Source organism: Bombina bombina, chromosome 5, assembly GCF_027579735.1.
Source record: "Bombina bombina isolate aBomBom1 chromosome 5, aBomBom1.pri, whole genome shotgun sequence".
Classification (NCBI taxonomy): domain Eukaryota; kingdom Metazoa; phylum Chordata; class Amphibia; order Anura; family Bombinatoridae; genus Bombina; species Bombina bombina.
The window spans coordinates 14,067,441-14,086,585 of NC_069503.1; the positions used below are offsets into that span (position 1 = coordinate 14,067,441).

The following is a 19,145-nucleotide window of genomic DNA, read 5'->3' on the forward strand; positions in this document are numbered from 1 at the left end:
TACTGGCATACACACCTTTACTGGCATATACACACATGTACTGGCATACACACACTTGTACTGAAATGCACACATTTACAGGCATAGACACACATGTACTGGCATACACACACATGTACTGGCAAACACACACATGCACTCGCATGCACACATTTACCGGCATATACACACATGTACTGGCATATACACACATGTGCACAGGCATATACACACATGTACCGGCATACACACACATGTACTGGCATGAACACATTTACTGGCATATACACACTGTTACAGAAGCATTAGTTATTTTGTTGTGAAGAGCTTATTTCCCAGCAGCAATGCCTGAACCAGCAAGCCAGCGCCTAAGAAGGGCTCCAAGAAAACCGTAACAAGTATCATTTCATAAAGAGTTAACTCTTTTTTTTCAGCTTTTAGAAACTATTGTCTAATCACCTCTGGAGCCAGACTGCTAATTGATAAGATGAACTTGTAAACTTGTTATCTTAAGTACTGTAATCCTATTGTGGCCTGTCAAAGGACAGTGCTCTCTATCTAAATGTGTGATGGGGGATTTTGTGCTTCCCCCCCTCTCCCCCTGGGAGTGCCCTGTGTGCATGTAACCTTAATAAAAAGCAGGCTGGGCATCCCAGTCCTGAGTTCTTGTTTGACCCTCAATCGCAGCGTTGACTCGTTTTTGTGGGCAGAAGGGTATCCTAGCTGTACTGCAGCTAAGGGAGATTATTCTATATTTGCGAGACTCATATAGAATACTATGGAAAGCAGCTTCTCCCCTCTTTAGCAATAGGGATCCAGGCTACTAAGCGGTCCATCTCTCAGCGAGACTAAGGGTAACCGTAACATTTGGCGGCAGCGGCGGGATTTTCCTGGATTTCCTAGGAGAGGTACAGAACGGATGGAGAGCGCTTACGAAAAATTGAAGCGTACAACCCTAAAAGATTTACTTGAAAGCAGAGGGGGGTACGCCAGCAACCGGCCGAGGAGAGAGCTGATCGCAGAATTGACCGAACTGGATCAGAGCTTCACAATGGCGGAAACACCGACCACGATTAGTGACGAAAAAACAAGGATTGTTCGGGAAAGGCTCTCATTATACGGGCCGAACCCCTCCATGGAATTGGTACAGCAGTTGATGGCGGAGGCGGACGAGGATATACGAGAGACTCGAGCCCACGAACTCAACCTAGCGAACGCACACCGCAATGCTGAAGCCCCGCAGGTAATCATCCCTGTCGAAAATGCTGGGAGGCCCAAGATACCCTATGCGGCATTTCGACCCTTCCTAGAGAGCGAGACAGGGATTGATGAATATTTGGCGGACTTCGAAAGGCAATGTGCCCTGCACCAGATTCCCAACAGAGAGTGGCCCACGATATTGTCTGGGAAACTATCCGGGCGAGCCCTGGAAGCCTTTCGTACTCTGGGTGCTGAGGAAGTGACACAGTATGAGCTAGTTAAGGAGACACTGTTGCGACGGTACGCTGTAACTCCGGACACGTATCGCCGACAGTTTCGGGGCACGGAAAAGAAGCCTAACGATACCCATATGGAATGGGCGCACCGAATGCGGAGAGCGGCAAATCACTGGCTGAGCGGAAGTAAAGCGGTGACTGGGGAGGAAATTTTACAATTGTTTCTCTTAGAACATTTTTATAATGGCATGGAACAGCAAGGGAAGGAATGGCTGCGAGACAGGCGGCCTTCTACCTTAGAAGAAGCAGCCAAATTGGCCGATGAACATTATGACTCCCGTCTTCACGAACCCATGAACTACCGAGCTCCAGCACGGGTCGAACCCAGAGAGGTTTACCGTGCACCCCCTCGTGCTGAATTCCGAGCCCCGGTGCCCACAGGGCCCGTCCGACACTCAGGACCACCCAATAACAGCTCTGAGCGTCCCAGACCGACTTGCCACCGATGCAAGCAACCAGGGCATTTCATGGCTAGCTGCCCCCTTAATACGCACCAGACACCCAGGAATTACAATTACCCCTCTGGGTCCTATCGTCCGGCCCGGGCCCTCTGTGTTAACCAAGAGGCCCCTATGGAGGGATATGTGGGGCCGCTTCACGAGGCAGACCCTGTATATGCTGCCTCAGATAACCGCCAGCACCATCGGCAGAGTGTATGGCTCGAGGGGCGATCTACCGAGGGATTGCGAGACACAGGGGCTACTATCACGCTGGTACAGAATCATTTGGTGCCAGAGCACAAGCGATCCGGACAGACTGTGGCCGTTAGAGTGGCGGGGGGGGATGTGTACAAAATTCCAACAGCTAAAGTGCATCTTGATTGGGGAGCAGGAAAGGGGGCTGTGAACGTGGGCCTAATGGATAATTTACCTGCCGAAGTACTACTGGGCAACGATTTGGGCCCCATGACTTCTGCCTATGCTCCAGTATGCAACAACGAGGCGGACCCAGTGACTACACGGGCCCAAGCCCGGACGGAGCGAGAGCTCTCACCAGTGCGGGAGACACAGGTAAGACCTACCCCGACCTTGCCTGACAGGTTAGGCCCCATACCCTGGGACACCCCAGATGCTTTCGAGGCAGAGTCTAAGACTGACCCGACCTTACAAAAGTACCGGGAACGAGCAGAGACCGGAGGGGGCGGGGCAGATAACGAAACATTCTTATGGGAAAAAGGGAAACTATACCACTGGACAGAGAAAAGGGGACAGCGTAGGCGACAGCTGGTAGTGCCCCACAAATACCGTCAAGAAATCCTCAAAATAGGCCACGACATCCCCTTAGCAGGCCACCTAGCCGTTACCCGTACCCTACACCGCATTACTCACACGTTCTTTTGGCCAGGGGTGCACGCTGACGTTAGAACTTACTGTAACACCTGCGATGTGTGTCAACGAGTAGGAAGGCGAGGCGATCACCCTAAAGCCCAGCTAGTAAATATGCCCATTGTAGAGGAACCCTTCAGCCGGGTTGCTATTGACCTAGTGGGACCACTGGCTACCCCTAGTCCCTCCGGTAAGCGATACATTCTTACCGTAGTGGACTACGCTACCAGGTACCCAGAGGCTGTCGCCCTATCCAACATACAAGCGGATACGGTAGCGAATGCACTAGTACAGGTGTTCTCCCGGGTAGGATTTCCAAAAGAAATCCTATCCGACCGAGGCACCCAATTTACGGCTGAATTGACCCAACAACTCTGGCAGGTTTGCAAAATTAAGTCCCTCCTGAGCTCCCCATACCACCCCCAGACGAACGGGCTGTGTGAGAGGTTCAATGGGACCCTCAAGCAAATGCTCAAGACGTTCACTCAGGAATACCGAGACTGGGAACGCTTCCTGCCGCACCTCCTATTTGCTTACCGGGAGGTGCCCCAGGAAACGACAGGGTTCTCTCCCTTCGAGTTGCTCTACGGAAGAAAGGTACGGGGACCCCTAAACCTGATCCGGGAGCACTGGGAGGGAGAGATGGAGGCTGACGGTGTCCCAATTGTGCCATACGTGCTGGAACTCAGGGACCGAATGGAGCAATTAGCCAAATCCGTGCGGGCTAATCTCCAGTTGGCCCAGAGAAGACAGAAAGTATGGTACGATCGGGGGGCCCGAAAGAGAATCTTCACCATAGGACAAAAGGTGTTAGTACTTAAGCCGGTGAAGACAGACAAATTGCAGGCGTCCTGGCAGGGTCCCTACCAGATCGTAGAGAAAAGGGGAGACACCACTTATGTGATAGCTAGCTGCCACGACAACAATCTTAGAAAGACATTCCATGTAAACATGCTCAAGGAATATTTTGAGCGACCAGAGAACGTGACGGCCGTATGTTGTTCCCCTCAGGAAGACCCCGACAGTTTACCCATTCCAGACCTATTAGAAAAGAGCCTCCCCACAGGTATAGTGGCGCAGGTTCAGATAGGGGACCGACTTAGCCCCACTGAAAGGGAGCAGCTCAACCAACTCCTCCAGTCCAAACACCTCACCTTCTCCCCGAAGCCAGGGTACACTACTTTAACCACCCACCAGGTAGATACTCCGGGACAAGCTCCCTTGCGCCAGGCTCCGTACCGAATCCCTGAAGCAGTTAGGACAGGAATGAAGAAGGAGATCGATGAGATGCTCCAGCTCAGGGTAATTGAGCCCTCCGATAGTCCCTGGGCCTCCCCAGTTGTCTTGGTGCCCAAGAAAGATGGGACCACCCGGTTCTGCGTAGACTATCGGAGGCTCAATGAAAAGACTGTGACGGACGCTTACCCTATGCCCAGGGTAGACGAGCTACTCGATCGTATAGCCAGGGGAAATTACCTGACCACTATTGACCTCTGCAAAGGTTACTGGCAGATTCCCCTGGCCCCGGAGGCTATCCCCAAGTCGGCATTCGTCACTCCATTCGGCTTATATCAGTTTAGGGTAATGCCGTTTGGGATGAAGAATGCCCCAGCTACATTCCAGCGCTTGGTGGATAGGCTCCTGGATGGCTTCCAGAGTTTTGCTTGCGCCTACCTGGACGACATAGCGATCCACAGTGAGTCCTGGGAGGACCACTTAGCTCATGTGGGAATGGTTCTGGATCAGATCCGGGCTGCTGGCCTGACTCTGAAGCCAGAAAAATGCCACTTTGGGATGGCCGAGGTACAGTACCTGGGTCACCGGGTGGGGTGTGGAAAGCAGCGACCAGAGCCGGCCAAAATAGAAGCTGTCGCCAATTGGCCCACCCCCATCACTAAGACTCAGGTCCTAGCCTTCCTGGGCACGGCAGGGTACTATAGACGGTTCGTACCAGACTACAGCACACTTGCCAAACCCCTGACTGACTTGACCAAAAAGAACTTACCTCGACAGGTCCTGTGGTCTCCCCACTGTGAAACGGCTTTCCAGGCTCTCAAAAATGCTCTAATTAACGCTCCTGTCTTGGCGGCCCCAGCCCTTAACAAACGTTTTATCGTCCATACAGATGCTTCCATGTTTGGGCTGGGAGCCGTCCTCAGCCAAGTAGGCGAAGATGGAGGGGAGCATCCAGTTGCCTACATCAGCCGGAAGCTCCTGCCCCGCGAAGTCAGCTATGCAGCGGTCGAAAAGGAGTGTTTGGCTTTGGTGTGGGCATTAAAGAAATTGACTCCCTATTTATATGGTCAGGAGTTCACTCTGGTCACCGACCATAACCCGTTGGTGTGGCTGAACCGGGTCTCTGGAGATAACGGCAGGCTATTACGTTGGAGCTTATCGTTGCAACCCTTCAATTTCACCATTACTTACAGACCTGGGAAACAGAATGGCAACGCCGACGGGTTGTCCAGACAAACTGACCTCAGCCCCGCATAACCAGCGGTCTGGACAGCCTTAGTCTGCCCCGAAAAGGGGTCAGACCGTGTCTGCCAGAGTGTTCCACAGAAAGGGAGCACTGTTACAGAAGCATTAGTTATTTTGTTGTGAAGAGCTTATTTCCCAGCAGCAATGCCTGAACCAGCAAGCCAGCGCCTAAGAAGGGCTCCAAGAAAACCGTAACAAGTATCATTTCATAAAGAGTTAACTCTTTTTTTTCAGCTTTTAGAAACTATTGTCTAATCACCTCTGGAGCCAGACTGCTAATTGATAAGATGAACTTGTAAACTTGTTATCTTAAGTACTGTAATCCTATTGTGGCCTGTCAAAGGACAGTGCTCTCTATCTAAATGTGTGATGGGGGATTTTGTGCTTCCCCCCCTCTCCCCCTGGGAGTGCCCTGTGTGCATGTAACCTTAATAAAAAGCAGGCTGGGCATCCCAGTCCTGAGTTCTTGTTTGACCCTCAATCGCAGCGTTGACTCGTTTTTGTGGGCAGAAGGGTATCCTAGCTGTACTGCAGCTAAGGGAGATTATTCTATATTTGCGAGACTCATATAGAATACTATGGAAAGCAGCTTCTCCCCTCTTTAGCAATAGGGATCCAGGCTACTAAGCGGTCCATCTCTCAGCGAGACTAAGGGTAACCGTAACACACACATATACTAGCATACACACACATATACTGGCATACACACACCCATACCGGCACACACGTGCACTGGCATATACACACATGTACTGGCATACACACATATATCGGTATACACAAATGTACTGGTATATACATACATGTACTGGCATGCATACATTTACTGGAATACACACATGTACTAGTATACACACACATGTACTTTTACACACACATGTACTGGCATACACACATGTACTGGTATACACACACATGTACTGGTATACACACACATGTACTGGTATACACACATGTACTGGTATACACCCGCATATGCACTGGTATACACACACATGTACTGACATATACACACATGTACTGGTATACACACACATGTACTGGTATACACACATGTACTGGTATACACACATGTACTGGTATACACACACATGTACTGACATACACACACATGTAATGGTATACACACACATGTAATGGTATACACACATGTAATGGTATACACACATGTACTGGTATACACACATGTACTGGCATACACACACATGTACTGGCATACACACATTGTTATGGTATAACCCTGTTATCGAGAGTTAATATCAGATGAAAGATGCCCTGAATACGGGATCAGCAACACACAAATCCAGTTAATTTTCCCACAAACACGAGACCAAGCTCCGTCTTGAGGGTAAAACAGAATCTACTTTATTGAGGGCTAAATGCCCGGTATTTATGCAGGTCTCCCACCTGGTTGACACTCTCCTTCAACTCTCAGAGCTCTGTGTTTTCTTTAAAATCTGGTCCTTTTGCTCAGATACTTGTTTATAGTCCTTCTCCTGCTTATTTCTGGTTTAAAAACAACTCCAACTGTCTTAGACAAAGCAGTTTCTCAAAACTGAAGTTAACCCCTCCAACAACAGTTACTCAAAACTGAAGTTAACCCCTCCAGTACTGTTGGATTTGCACCCTGTACCTATAATGGGCACAGGGTGACTTAACATAATGCCTGAATCCATAATCCGTAGGGAGGTTGACAGAGGGGTCTGTCACATGGCCCCCTGCTGGTGGGACACTCCGGCAGACCCGGCTTGACCCTTTGGCGGGTCAACTTGGGGATGACCGGACTAGGAGGTGGTAGGAATGTCAGTTTGCCGGGACAATCCATCTGCATTCCCGTTATGAAAGAGAATTCCTGTCCGTATAAATAAGGGTTCATATACTTCAGTGCCCAGACCAGGGTTAAACATTCCTTCAAGTTTTTGTTTTCAGAGACGCTTCTTTCTAGTTGGAGACAAATCGCATCGGCTTCTTTACAAGTTTTTTGTACTTGCTCTTTATAGGTATCCACAAGTCCTTCATACTGACGTAGGGTGCCCTTGAGTTGCTGCACCTCACTATGAGCCAGCGTCAGCTTCTCCTCCAGTGTCGTTAAGTTTGTCTTTAATGTTTCATGTTCCACTCTGAAGCTGGTGTTTTCTGCGGTCTGTCAGTGCAGCTTGTCTAGCAAAGTCTAAATGCGCTTTTTCCTCTGCGCTCCTCTTTTCTCCCGCTAGCACTGTTACGTGATTGTTTAACGTGACCATTTCATCCTCTACTTGACTCTTCTCCTTCATCAGCGCATTGTAATGGGACCTCCACGTATCAATAATGGACAGAGATTTACTGAGCTCTGCATCCTTGGGCTCAGCAGCAGGTGGGTCAGTCTCTGCGGCACGGATCTGGGCACGGGTAGACACAGGGTTAACATCAGTGGGACCCATGGAAGCGTAGGCAGAAACAAGGGGGGGCAAGTCTTTCCAAGGAGAACATCAGCTGGTAAGTCCTTCATGACCCCCACATTCACATGTCTAGAGCCCACTCCCCAATCCAAATGTACCCGGGCAACAGGTAGGTGGAACACAGCGCCCCCTGCTACCCTCACAGCCACAGTGTCTCCGGTGTGCTGGTTCTCAGACACCAAGTTCTTTTGGAGCAAGGTCATGGTAGCAACAGTATCCCGTAGACCCCTGACCTCCTTCTCATTCACTTTAACCAGTTGCCGGTGCTGTTGCCGGTTATCCCGGTGGGCAGCTTGCATGGGGTCTGCTTCATATAGGATGCCCCAGCATTCTTCCTCCTCTACGCAGTGGGCAGCAGGCTGAGGGTTACGTGGGTTTCCGCCAGCGGGTCTCCTCCAGGACTGTGCTTGGTTCGCTGTGTTTAGGGGACACTCTGGTCTTTTGTGCCCTAGTTGCTTACATCCAAAGCACCAAATAGGCTGTGAATAATCCCGTGAGTTGAACCGGGCTGTCTGAGGATAGTTTGTGGCTGAAGGCGGTGTGGTACAGCGGTGCACCGGGGGTTGCTAACTGGTAGCTGCTGGGGTGACTGTGGGTCTGTACTCCACTCTGGAAGGGATCTTAGTGGTAGCAGTGACCAGTTTGTGGGCATCCGTATACTCATCTGCCAGACGAGCAGCTTCAAGCAGTGTGGAGGGTTTATGGTCCCGAACACACTCTCTAACTCCTGCGGATAACTTGTAGAAGCAATGTTCCAACAGGAATAGCTGCAGCACCTCTTCCCCAGATACGGCTTGGCACCCCGCTATCCAGTGAGCTGCTGTGCGGTGCACCTTATATGCCCACTCAACGTAGGAATCTACAGCTAGTTTAACAGTGTCTCTGAACCGTCTCCTGTATGCCTCTGGTGTAATCGCATAACTGGAGAGCAGAGCCTCTTTTACAGCATTATAATCCCCGACTTCCTCATCTGGAATGGCCCGAAAAGCCTTGCTGGCCCAGCCGAATAATTTTCCGGATAATATCGTGACCCAGTCCTCTTCGGGTACCTTGTGTAGTGTACATTGCCTCTCAAAATCTGCAAGGTACCCATCAATCTCTCCTTCTGTTTCAATGAAGTTTTTAAAAGCTGCAAAATGTATTTTTCTCTTTTCCACTGGGGTTGCTGTGACTTGAGCTGCTGCAGCACCGCTTTGGCGAAGTAGGTTGGCCTCCACGGCTGCTATGACCCGGTCGATAATTTCGGCAGGCGGGTTGGGGCCATAATGTGCCAGTCTTATTTTAACCGCCCGGTCAAAGCTTGCTTCTTCGAGAGTTCTGTCTGAAATGCTGGGCTCATTGGTTCCTTTGGGCCCTGGTACTTCGTCCATCTCTGTCAGTATTGTAATAATCTCCCTCTTCCTGAGTTTACTGGGCTGTCGGCCCAGTTGTTCTAGCAGGTCTTTAAGGGTGGCTCTTTTCAGCCTTTCATACGGTATTCCATTAGGTCCGGATGTGTAGTTGCTCTTCTGGGTTATGAGGACCATCCCGTCGCTTGCCACCAATTGTTATGGTATAACCCTGTTATCGAGGATTAATATCAGATGAAAGATGCCCTGAATACGGGATCAGCAACACACAAATCCAGTTAATTTCCCCACAAACACGAGACCAAGCTCCGTCTTGAGGGTAAAACAGAATCTACTTTATTGAGGGCTATATGCCCAGTATTTATGCAGGTCTCCCACCTGGTTGACACTCTCCCTCAACTCTCAGAGCTCTGTGTTTTGTTTAAAATCAGGTCCTTTTGCTCAGATACTTGTTTATAGTCCTTTTCCTGCTTACTTCTGGTTTAAAAACAACTCCAACTGTCTTAGACAAAACAGTTACTCAAAACTGAAGTTAACCCCTCCAGTACTGTTGGATTTGCACCCTGTACCTATAATGGGCACAGGGTGACTTAACATAATGCCTGAATCCATAATCCGTATGGAGGTTGACAGACGGGTCTGTCACACACATGTACTATTATATACACACAGATGTACTGGTATACACACACATGTACTGACATACACACACATGTACTGGCATACACACACACATGTACTGGTATACACACACATGTACTGGTATACACACACATGTACTGATATACACACACATGTACTGGTATACACACACATGCATTAATATACACACACATGTACTGGTATACACACATGTGTACTAATATACACACTCATGTACTGGTATACACACTCATGTACTAGTATACACACACATGTACTGGCATACACACACGTACTAATATACACACACGTACTAATATACACACACATGTACTTGTATACACACACATGTACTAATATACACACACATGTACTGGTATACACACACACACACTAATATACACACACATGTACTGGTATACACACACATGTACTAATATACACACACATGCACTGGTATACACACATATGTACTGGCATACAGGCACATGTACTGGTATACACACACATGTACTGGTATACACACACGTGTACTGGCATACACACACGTGTACTGGCATACACACACATGTACTGCTATACACACATGTACTGGTATACACACACATACTGGCATACACACACATTTACTGGTATACATGCACATGTACTAATATACACACACATGTACTAATAAACACACACATGTACTGGTAAACACACATATGTACTAATATACACACACATGTACTGGCATACACACACATGTACTGGTATATACATACATGTACTGGCATGCATACATTTACTGGCATACACACATGTACTAGTATACACACACATGTACTTTTACACACACATGTACTGGCATACACACATGTACTGGTATACACACACATGTACTGGTATACACACATGTACTGGTATACACCCGCATATGCACTAATATACACACACATGTACTGGTATACACACACATGTACTAATATACACACACATGTACTGGTATACACACATGTACTGGCATACACACACGTACTAATATACACACACATGTACTAATATACACACACATGTACTTGTATACACACACATGTACTGGTATACACACACATGTACTAATATACACACACATGTACTGGTATACACACATGTACTAATATACACACACATGTACTGGTATACACACATATGTACTGGCATACAGACACATGTACTGGTATACACACACATCTACTGGCATACACACATGTACTAGTATACACACACATGTACTGGCATACACACACATGTACTGGTATACACAAACGTGTACTAATATACACACACATGTACTGGCATACATACACATGTACTGGTATACACACACATGTACTGGTATATACACATGTACTGGTATACACCCGCATGTACTTGTATACACACACATGTGCTAATATACACACACATGTACTGGTATACACACACATGTACTGGCATACACACACATGTACTGGTATAAACACACATGTACTAATATACACACACATGTACTGGTATACACACATGTACTGGCATACAGACACATGTACTGGCATACACACATGTACTAGTATACACACACATGTACTGGCATACACACACATGTACTGGTATACACACACATGTACTAATATACACACACATGTACTGGCATACATACACATGTACTGGTATACACACACATGTACTGGTATATACACATGTACTGGTATACACCCGCATGTACTTGTATACACACACATGTACTAATATACACACACATGTACTGGTATACACACACATGTACTGGCATACACACACATGTACTGGTATAAACACACATGTACTAATATACACACACATGTACTGGTATACACACATGTACTGGCATACAGACACATGTACTGGTATACACACACATCTACTGGCATACACACATGTACTAGTATACACACACATGTACTGGCATACACACACATGTACTGGTATACACACACATGTACTGGCATACACACACGTGTACTGGCATACACACATATGTACTGGCATACACACACATGTACTGGTATACACACACATGTACTGGTATACACACACATGTACTGGTATACACACACATGTACTGGCATACACACACATGTACTGTTATACACACACACACACACATGTACTGCTATACACACACATGTACTGGCATACACACACATGTACTGGCATACACACACATGTACTGGTATACACACACATGTACTGGCATACACACACATGTACTGGTATAAACACAAGTGTACTAGCATACACACATACGGGCTGGAATAAAACACATACAAACACATATAGGGTTATATTTACACACAAAGGCACATACACACTTACAGATAGGGCCACACACTGGGTAACATGTACACACAGGGTACACACAGTTACAGATACTTAAACATAGGAACATAAACACAAATAGGGTTATATTTCCATGTGAGGCATTTTGTTTTTATACTATGTCAGTGTGTATTTGTAGCAGTAAGTAAACAATCCAATATGCTTCATTATTTATAAAAGGCTAGACACTCTAAGATCCAGAAGCAATCACACATTCACTAATATTGGATATAAACAATAATAATACTTGAATTAAGTACATATTTATTTAATTGTTATTGTTATTTATTTTTTTGCTTTTTCTTTTACATAGATATCACTTTATGGAACATGGAAGAACTTAAAAAAGACATTGCTAGATCATCTCAAGATAACACGTCCTTTGAGATTCTAGCATCAGATACGGTCTCTGAAAAGTCTTCTACAATGAATATCACAGCTTCCCTAAAAGCCAGTTTTTTGGGAGGTCTGGTACAGGTTGGAGGAGCTGCTACATACATGAATGACAACAAGACGTCTAAAAACCAAGCCAGAGTCACTCTTAAATATTCAAGAACCACAAAGTTTGAACAACTGAGTATGAGTCACTTAGGATCCCAGAACATAATCTATCATGAAGTGTTTGATAAAGGAACAGCCACCCATGTGGTCACTGGTATTTTATATGGGGCTGATGCCTTCTTTATATTTGATCAAGAGGTGTCAACATCAGAAGACACTGAGGACATCCAAGACAATCTTAATATTATTATAAAGAAAATACCAACCATTGAAATTAAAAGAAATGGTTCCCTGTCAATGAATGATAAAGAAAAGGAAATGAGTAAAAAATGTAGCTGCACATTTCATGGGGATGTCGCTCTTGATTTGAATCCAGTGAATTATGAAGAAGCTGTTAAAATCTATGTCAGTCTTTCAAATGCTTTAGGGCCAAATGGGGAGAAGGCAGTGCCAGTGAAGGTCTTGTTGTATCCTTTAAAGAAGCTGGACAACAGAGCAGCTCAGTTGGTTCGAGAGATTAATGTGGACCTTGTTTATAGGGCAGAAAATATCATTAAGCAGCTGGAAGACATAAACATGCAGTGTAATGATCTGATAAAACACCCAGCTGCTGTTACTTTCCCTGGACTAAGGAAGAAAATTATTATGTTTAGAAAGCAGAGCTCTCAACTTAAACTCAATTTCCAAAAGCAACTTGTAAAGACATTGCCCTCTATTCGTGGTGGAGAATCCAATGAATCCGAGCTTGTGGATATTTTAACTAATATAGAACAGTCACCATTTGGATCCTTTCATGTTGACTTGTTTCTGAGCACGAAACACAGAGAAATGGATTTTGTTAAATCATATTTAAATGCCCTGTCAAATGTTAAAATATTACCTACAGACAAGGAGCTAAAAGATACATTAAGGCTCCCCACTTATGACAATGTTGTATGTTTTAATTTTTCCTCAATCAATGAAAATGACCAATACTTACAAGATGCTAGTAAATGGTTAGATAATCAGTATCAAGGAGATTACTATAAGCCTGAGAAACCAGCCATACCATGGTTCGAAAATGAGAATGTTATAAATATGTCCAGGCAATATTTAAAGGTATTTCAAACATTTGCTCAAAGCAATAAATCCGATAGCAATACCTGCTACTTTATTTCCTGTGCTTCAGATCCTACATATCCAGAAGTTTCCATTCATCTCTATGAATGTGGGAAACTGGTAAACACCAGTTTTGAGCCTCGATCGGTGCCAAAGCTTCCAGTAGAAGCCAATAAAATGTGTAATGATATGGAACTGCTCCTCAAACAAGGGGACCTAGAAAATAAATTTGAAGGTTACAATGTGGAATATAATCTTGCTGAATCAAAAAACTGGTTATCTCTAAATATTGAGAAGAAACAGGAGAAGATTAAGTTAACTGAACTGAAAGCCAGCACATATTATACATTCAGGTACTCTACAGTGTGTAAGAACATTCCCACAAGTCCATCTGAAACACTTCAAATTTCATCTGAACCCAAATCCTTAAAGGTGTTTTGGAAGGCTCCTGTCCTCATGGGTGATGCTGTTACTATAAAGGAGTATAGAGTTGAGTATAAAGAGGAAAGTGGCATTAAGTGGCATGAAATTCAAATACAAAATAATCTTACAAATTGTGTTATTCATAACCTTAAGCCAAACATTGCCTACCTAGTTCGTGTTCAGGCCATTTGTGGACATGATGGAGAAAGTCTGCCATGTGAAGAAATTGTTGTTTTAACCTTAAGAGAAGAATCATGTGGTTTTTCTAGTTGTCTATTCACGGAGAGTAGTTTGTTGGTCAATGGGACACCATCAATTTTTAAGCTAAAATCTGTACTTTCTCAAGGCCATAACCAAACGTATGACGTGGGGAAAGAGAATCTGCATACAAGTAACAAAGTCATCTTGTTAGTAGGTGCTACAGGGACAGGAAAAACCACACTCATAAATAGCATGGCTAACTACATTTTGGGAGTGAACTGGGAAGATAACTTTCGATTTAAACTTGTAAATGACGTTACCCATCTGTCTCAAGCAAACAGTCCGACTGCAGCAGTTACTGCTTACAAGATGAATTATAGCAGTGGGTTTACAATACCATTCTCCCTCACTCTAATAGACACACCAGGATTTGAGGACACTGGAGCCACTGAACAAGATAAAAAGATAACTGAATCTATCTATAACTTTTTCTCCTCTGATAATGGAATTGATCATGTAGATGCTGTGTGCTTTGTACTACAGTCCTCACTGCCTCGGCTGACACCTACACAGAGATACATATTTAACTCTATATTTTCTGTTTTTGGAAAAGATATCAAAGACAACATATTGACTCTTACCAGCTTCTCAGATGGACAGAGACCTCCTGTTCTAGAAGCTCTTAAAGCTGCTGAAATCCCCTGTGCTTTGGATGACAATGGTGACCCTCTTCACTTCAAGTTCAATAATTCTGCTCTGTTTGCAAACAATGAACCAAATGAAATGAGCCTTAATAAAATATTCTGGACCATGACACAACATAGTATGGAGGAGTTTTTCAGAGCATTACACAAAATGAAGACTAAAAAATATGAAAAAGCTTACTTAAGCAAGGTATGTCCAGAGGAAAGCTTTATTAAAAAAACAAAACTCAAAAAGTGGTTCTGAAAATGGTATAAGGTGAAACCTTCAATAAATCACAAAATCACTCATCAAATAAAGGTCCAGATTACAAGTAGAGCAAAAACAATTTTGCCTGAAAGATAAGCGGCTAGATTACGAGTTTTGTCGGTAAAGCTGTGAGTGCTAACAAGCAGTTTCTGCTCACCGCTCACCTACAGACAACGCTGGTATTACGAGTTTTTACAAACCCGGCGTTAGTGAGCGGAGAGCAAAATTTAGCTCCACATCTCACTGTAATACCAGCGCTGCTTACGGTAGTGGTAAGCGGGTTAAACGTGCTCGTGCACAATTTCCCCATAGGAATCAATGGGGGAGAGCCGGCTGAAAAAAAAAACTAACACCTGCAAAAAAGCAGCGTTCAGATCCTAACACAGCCCCATTGATTCCTATGGGGAAATACATTTTATATCTACACCTAACACCCTAACATGAACCCCGAGTCTAAACACCCCTAATCTTATACTTATTAACCCCTAATCTGCCGTCCCCCGACATCGCCAACACCTGCATTATATTATTAACCCCTAATCTGCCGCTCCGGACACCGCCGCCACCTACATTATACTTATGAACCCCTAATATGCTTCCCCTAGCATTGCCGACAACTACATTATATTTATTAACCCCTACTCTGCTGCCCCTAATGTCACCGCAACCTACCTACACTTATTAACCCCTAATCTGCCGCCCCCAATGTCACCGCCACTATAATAAAGTTATTAACCCCTAAACCTAAGTCTAACCCTAACCCTAACACCCCCTAACTTTAATAAAATTTAAATAAATATAAATAAAATTACTACAATTAAATAAATAATTCCTATTTAAAACTAAATACTTACCTATAAAATAAATCCTAAGCTAGTTACAATATAACTAATAGTTACATTGAAGCTAGCTTAGGGTTTATTTTTATTTTACAGGCAAGTTTGTATTTATTTTAACTAGGTACACTAGTTATAAATAGTTATTAACTATTTAATAGCTACCTAGTTAAAATAAATACAAATTTACCTGTAAAATAAAACCTAACCTAAGTTACAATTACACCTAACACTACACTATAATTAAATTAATTACCTAAATTAAATTAAATTAATTACAATTAAATAAAATAAACTAAAGTACAAAAAAACAAACACTAAATTACAGAAAATAATAAAATAATTACAAGTTTTTTAAACTAATTACACCTAATCTAATCCCCCTAATAAAATAAAAAAGCCCCTGAAAATAAAAAAAAAAACCCTAACCTATACTAAATTACAAATAGCCCTTAAAAGGGCTTTTTGCAGGGCATTGCCCCAAAATAATCAGCTCTTTTACCTGTAAAAAAAGTACAATACCCCCCAACATTAAAACCCACCACCCACACACCCAACCCTACTCTAAAACCCACCCAATACCCCCTTAATAAAATCTAACACTAACCCCTTGAAGATCACCCTACCTTGAGAAGTCTTCACTAGTGATGTCCCGAATAGTTCGCCGGCGAATAGTTCCCAGCGAACATAGCTTGTTCGCATTCGCCGTGGCGGGCGAACATATGCGATGTTCGGTTTGCCCCCTATTCGTCATCATTGAGTAAACTTTGACCCTGTACCTCACAGTCAGAAGACACATTCCAGCCAATCAGCAGCAGACCCTCCCACCTCCTGGACAGCATCCATTTTAGATTCATTCGGAAGCTGCATTCTTAGTGAGAGGAGGGACAGTGTAGCTGCTGCTGATTTAATAGGGAAATCGATAGCTAGGCTAGTGTATTCAGTGTCCACTACAGTCCTGAAGGACTCATCTGATCTCTGCTGTAAGGACAGCACCCCAAAAAGCTCTTTTTAGGGCTAGAACATCAGTCTGCTTTTTTTTTTTTTCTTGTGTAATCTAATTGCAGTTGCCTGCCTGCCAGCGTGTGTGTCAGGCTCACAGCGTATACTGTGCCCACTTGCCCAGTGCCACCACTCATATCTGGTGTAACAGTAGTGTACATTTAAAAAAAACAACACTTTTTTGACTGTGAAATAATAGTAGTCAGTTTCCTTCACACGTGTGCGTTTCAGGGCCTGCCTGCCAGGGCACAGTGTCACCCCAGTGCAACTCATATCTGGTGTAACAGTAGTGTAGATCTAAAAAAAACAACACTTTTTTGACTGTGTTAAATAATAGCAGTCAGTTTCCTTCACACGTGTGCATTTCAGGGCCTGCCAGGGCACAGTGTCACCCCAGTGCAACTCATATCTGGTGTAACAGTAGTGTACATTTTAAAAAAAAAAACACTTTTTTGACTGTGAAATAATAGCAGTCAGTTTCTTTCATGCGTGTGCGTTTCAGTGCCTGCCAGGGCACAGTGTCATCCCAGTGCAACTCATATCTGGTGTAACAGTAGTGTACATTTAAAAAAAACAACACTTTTTTGACTGTGAAATAATAGCAGTCAGTTTCCTTCACACGTGTGAATTTCAGTGCTTGCCAGGGCACAGTGTCACCCCAGTGCAACTCATATCTGGTGTAATAGTAGTGTACATTTAAAAAAAAAAAAATACAATTTTGACTGTAATAGATTGAATAGCAGTTAGTTGTCTGCAAACATGTGTGTCAGGCCTACAGCGTCTACTCTGCCAACTTCTCCCAGTGCACAGTGCCACTCATATCTGTTGTCACAGTAGCTTGCACGCATAGTACCACTAATCGAAAAAAAAATGACAGGCAGAGGCAGGCCACCCCGCAGGGGCCGTCGTGGTCGTGGTGCTGTGATTCCCCTTGGCCCTAGAATAATGCCCAGTGTTCAGAGGCAACGTACCCTGAACTCGAACAGTTCTGAGGACATAGTTGACTGGCTAACACAGGACACCCAATCTTCTATAGCTTCCGCTCGGAACCTTGACGCACCATCCTCCCCCAGCTTAGCTTCGGGCACCTCTCAAGTTACCACTCACCTGCCTGCCGCCACCACCAACACTAGCACCACAGCCGCTTCACTTGATCTGTCAGACAAGTTATTTACACATCAGTTGGAAGAAATGAGTGATAGTGATGCACAACCATTATTGCCAGAGGATGTAGATAACAGGGATATGTCTCAGTCAGGCACCATTACACACATGGACGTACGGTGTGATGATGATGATGTTGTACCCGCTGATGCTTCCTTTGCTGAGTTGTCAGATACAAGTGAAGCGGTTGATGATGACGATGTGTCCGTGGATGTCACGTGGGTGCCCGCTAGAAGAGAAGAAGAACAGGGGGAAAGTTCAGATGGGGAGACAGAGAGGAGGAGGAGACAAGTTGGAAGCAAGGGGAGGTCGTCGCAAGGAGCTAGTGGCACAGTCAAACAGCATGCATCGGTACCCGCTGCTGCTTCCTTTGCTGAGTTGTCAGATACAAGTGAAGCAGTTGATGATGATGATGCATCCATGGATGTCACGTGGGTGCCCGCTAGAAGAGAAGAACAGGGGGAAAGTTCAGATGGGGAGACAGAGAGGAGGAGGAGACGAGTTGGAAGCAGGGGGAGGTCATCGCAAGGAGCTAGTGGTCAGACAGCATGCATCGGCACCCGGGGTCAGCCAGAAAGCACGCCAATCAACGCATGCTGTTGCCACCACCAGAATGCCGTCATTGCAGAGCTCAGCAGTGTGGCTTTATTTTTGTGTGTCTGCCTCTGACAACAGCAATGCCATTTGCAACCTGTGCCAAAAGAAACTGAGTCATGGGAAGTCCAACACCCACCTAGGTACAACTGCTTTGCGAAGGCACATGATCGCACATCACAACGCCTATGGGATCAACACATGAATACAAGCAGCACACAAACTCAAAGCCGCCATCCTCCTCCTGGTCCAGCATCTTCAGCCACGTCAACCACTGCTGTCCTCCTTGCCCCCTCTCAACCATCCG

The 19,145-nt window shown here is 44.9% G+C and overlaps 1 protein-coding gene across 1 annotated transcript in view; it reads left to right on the top strand.

The window, feature by feature from the left end:
• LOC128659695 (uncharacterized) overlaps positions 1-19,145 on the top strand; it is a 304,258-nt gene that overhangs the window by 125,740 nt on the left and 159,373 nt on the right. The window contains exon 3 of the mRNA XM_053713266.1: positions 12,382-15,185. Coding sequence (XP_053569241.1) covers positions 12,382-15,185 — 2,804 coding nt within the window. The remainder of the gene's footprint in view (positions 1-12,381; positions 15,186-19,145) is intronic.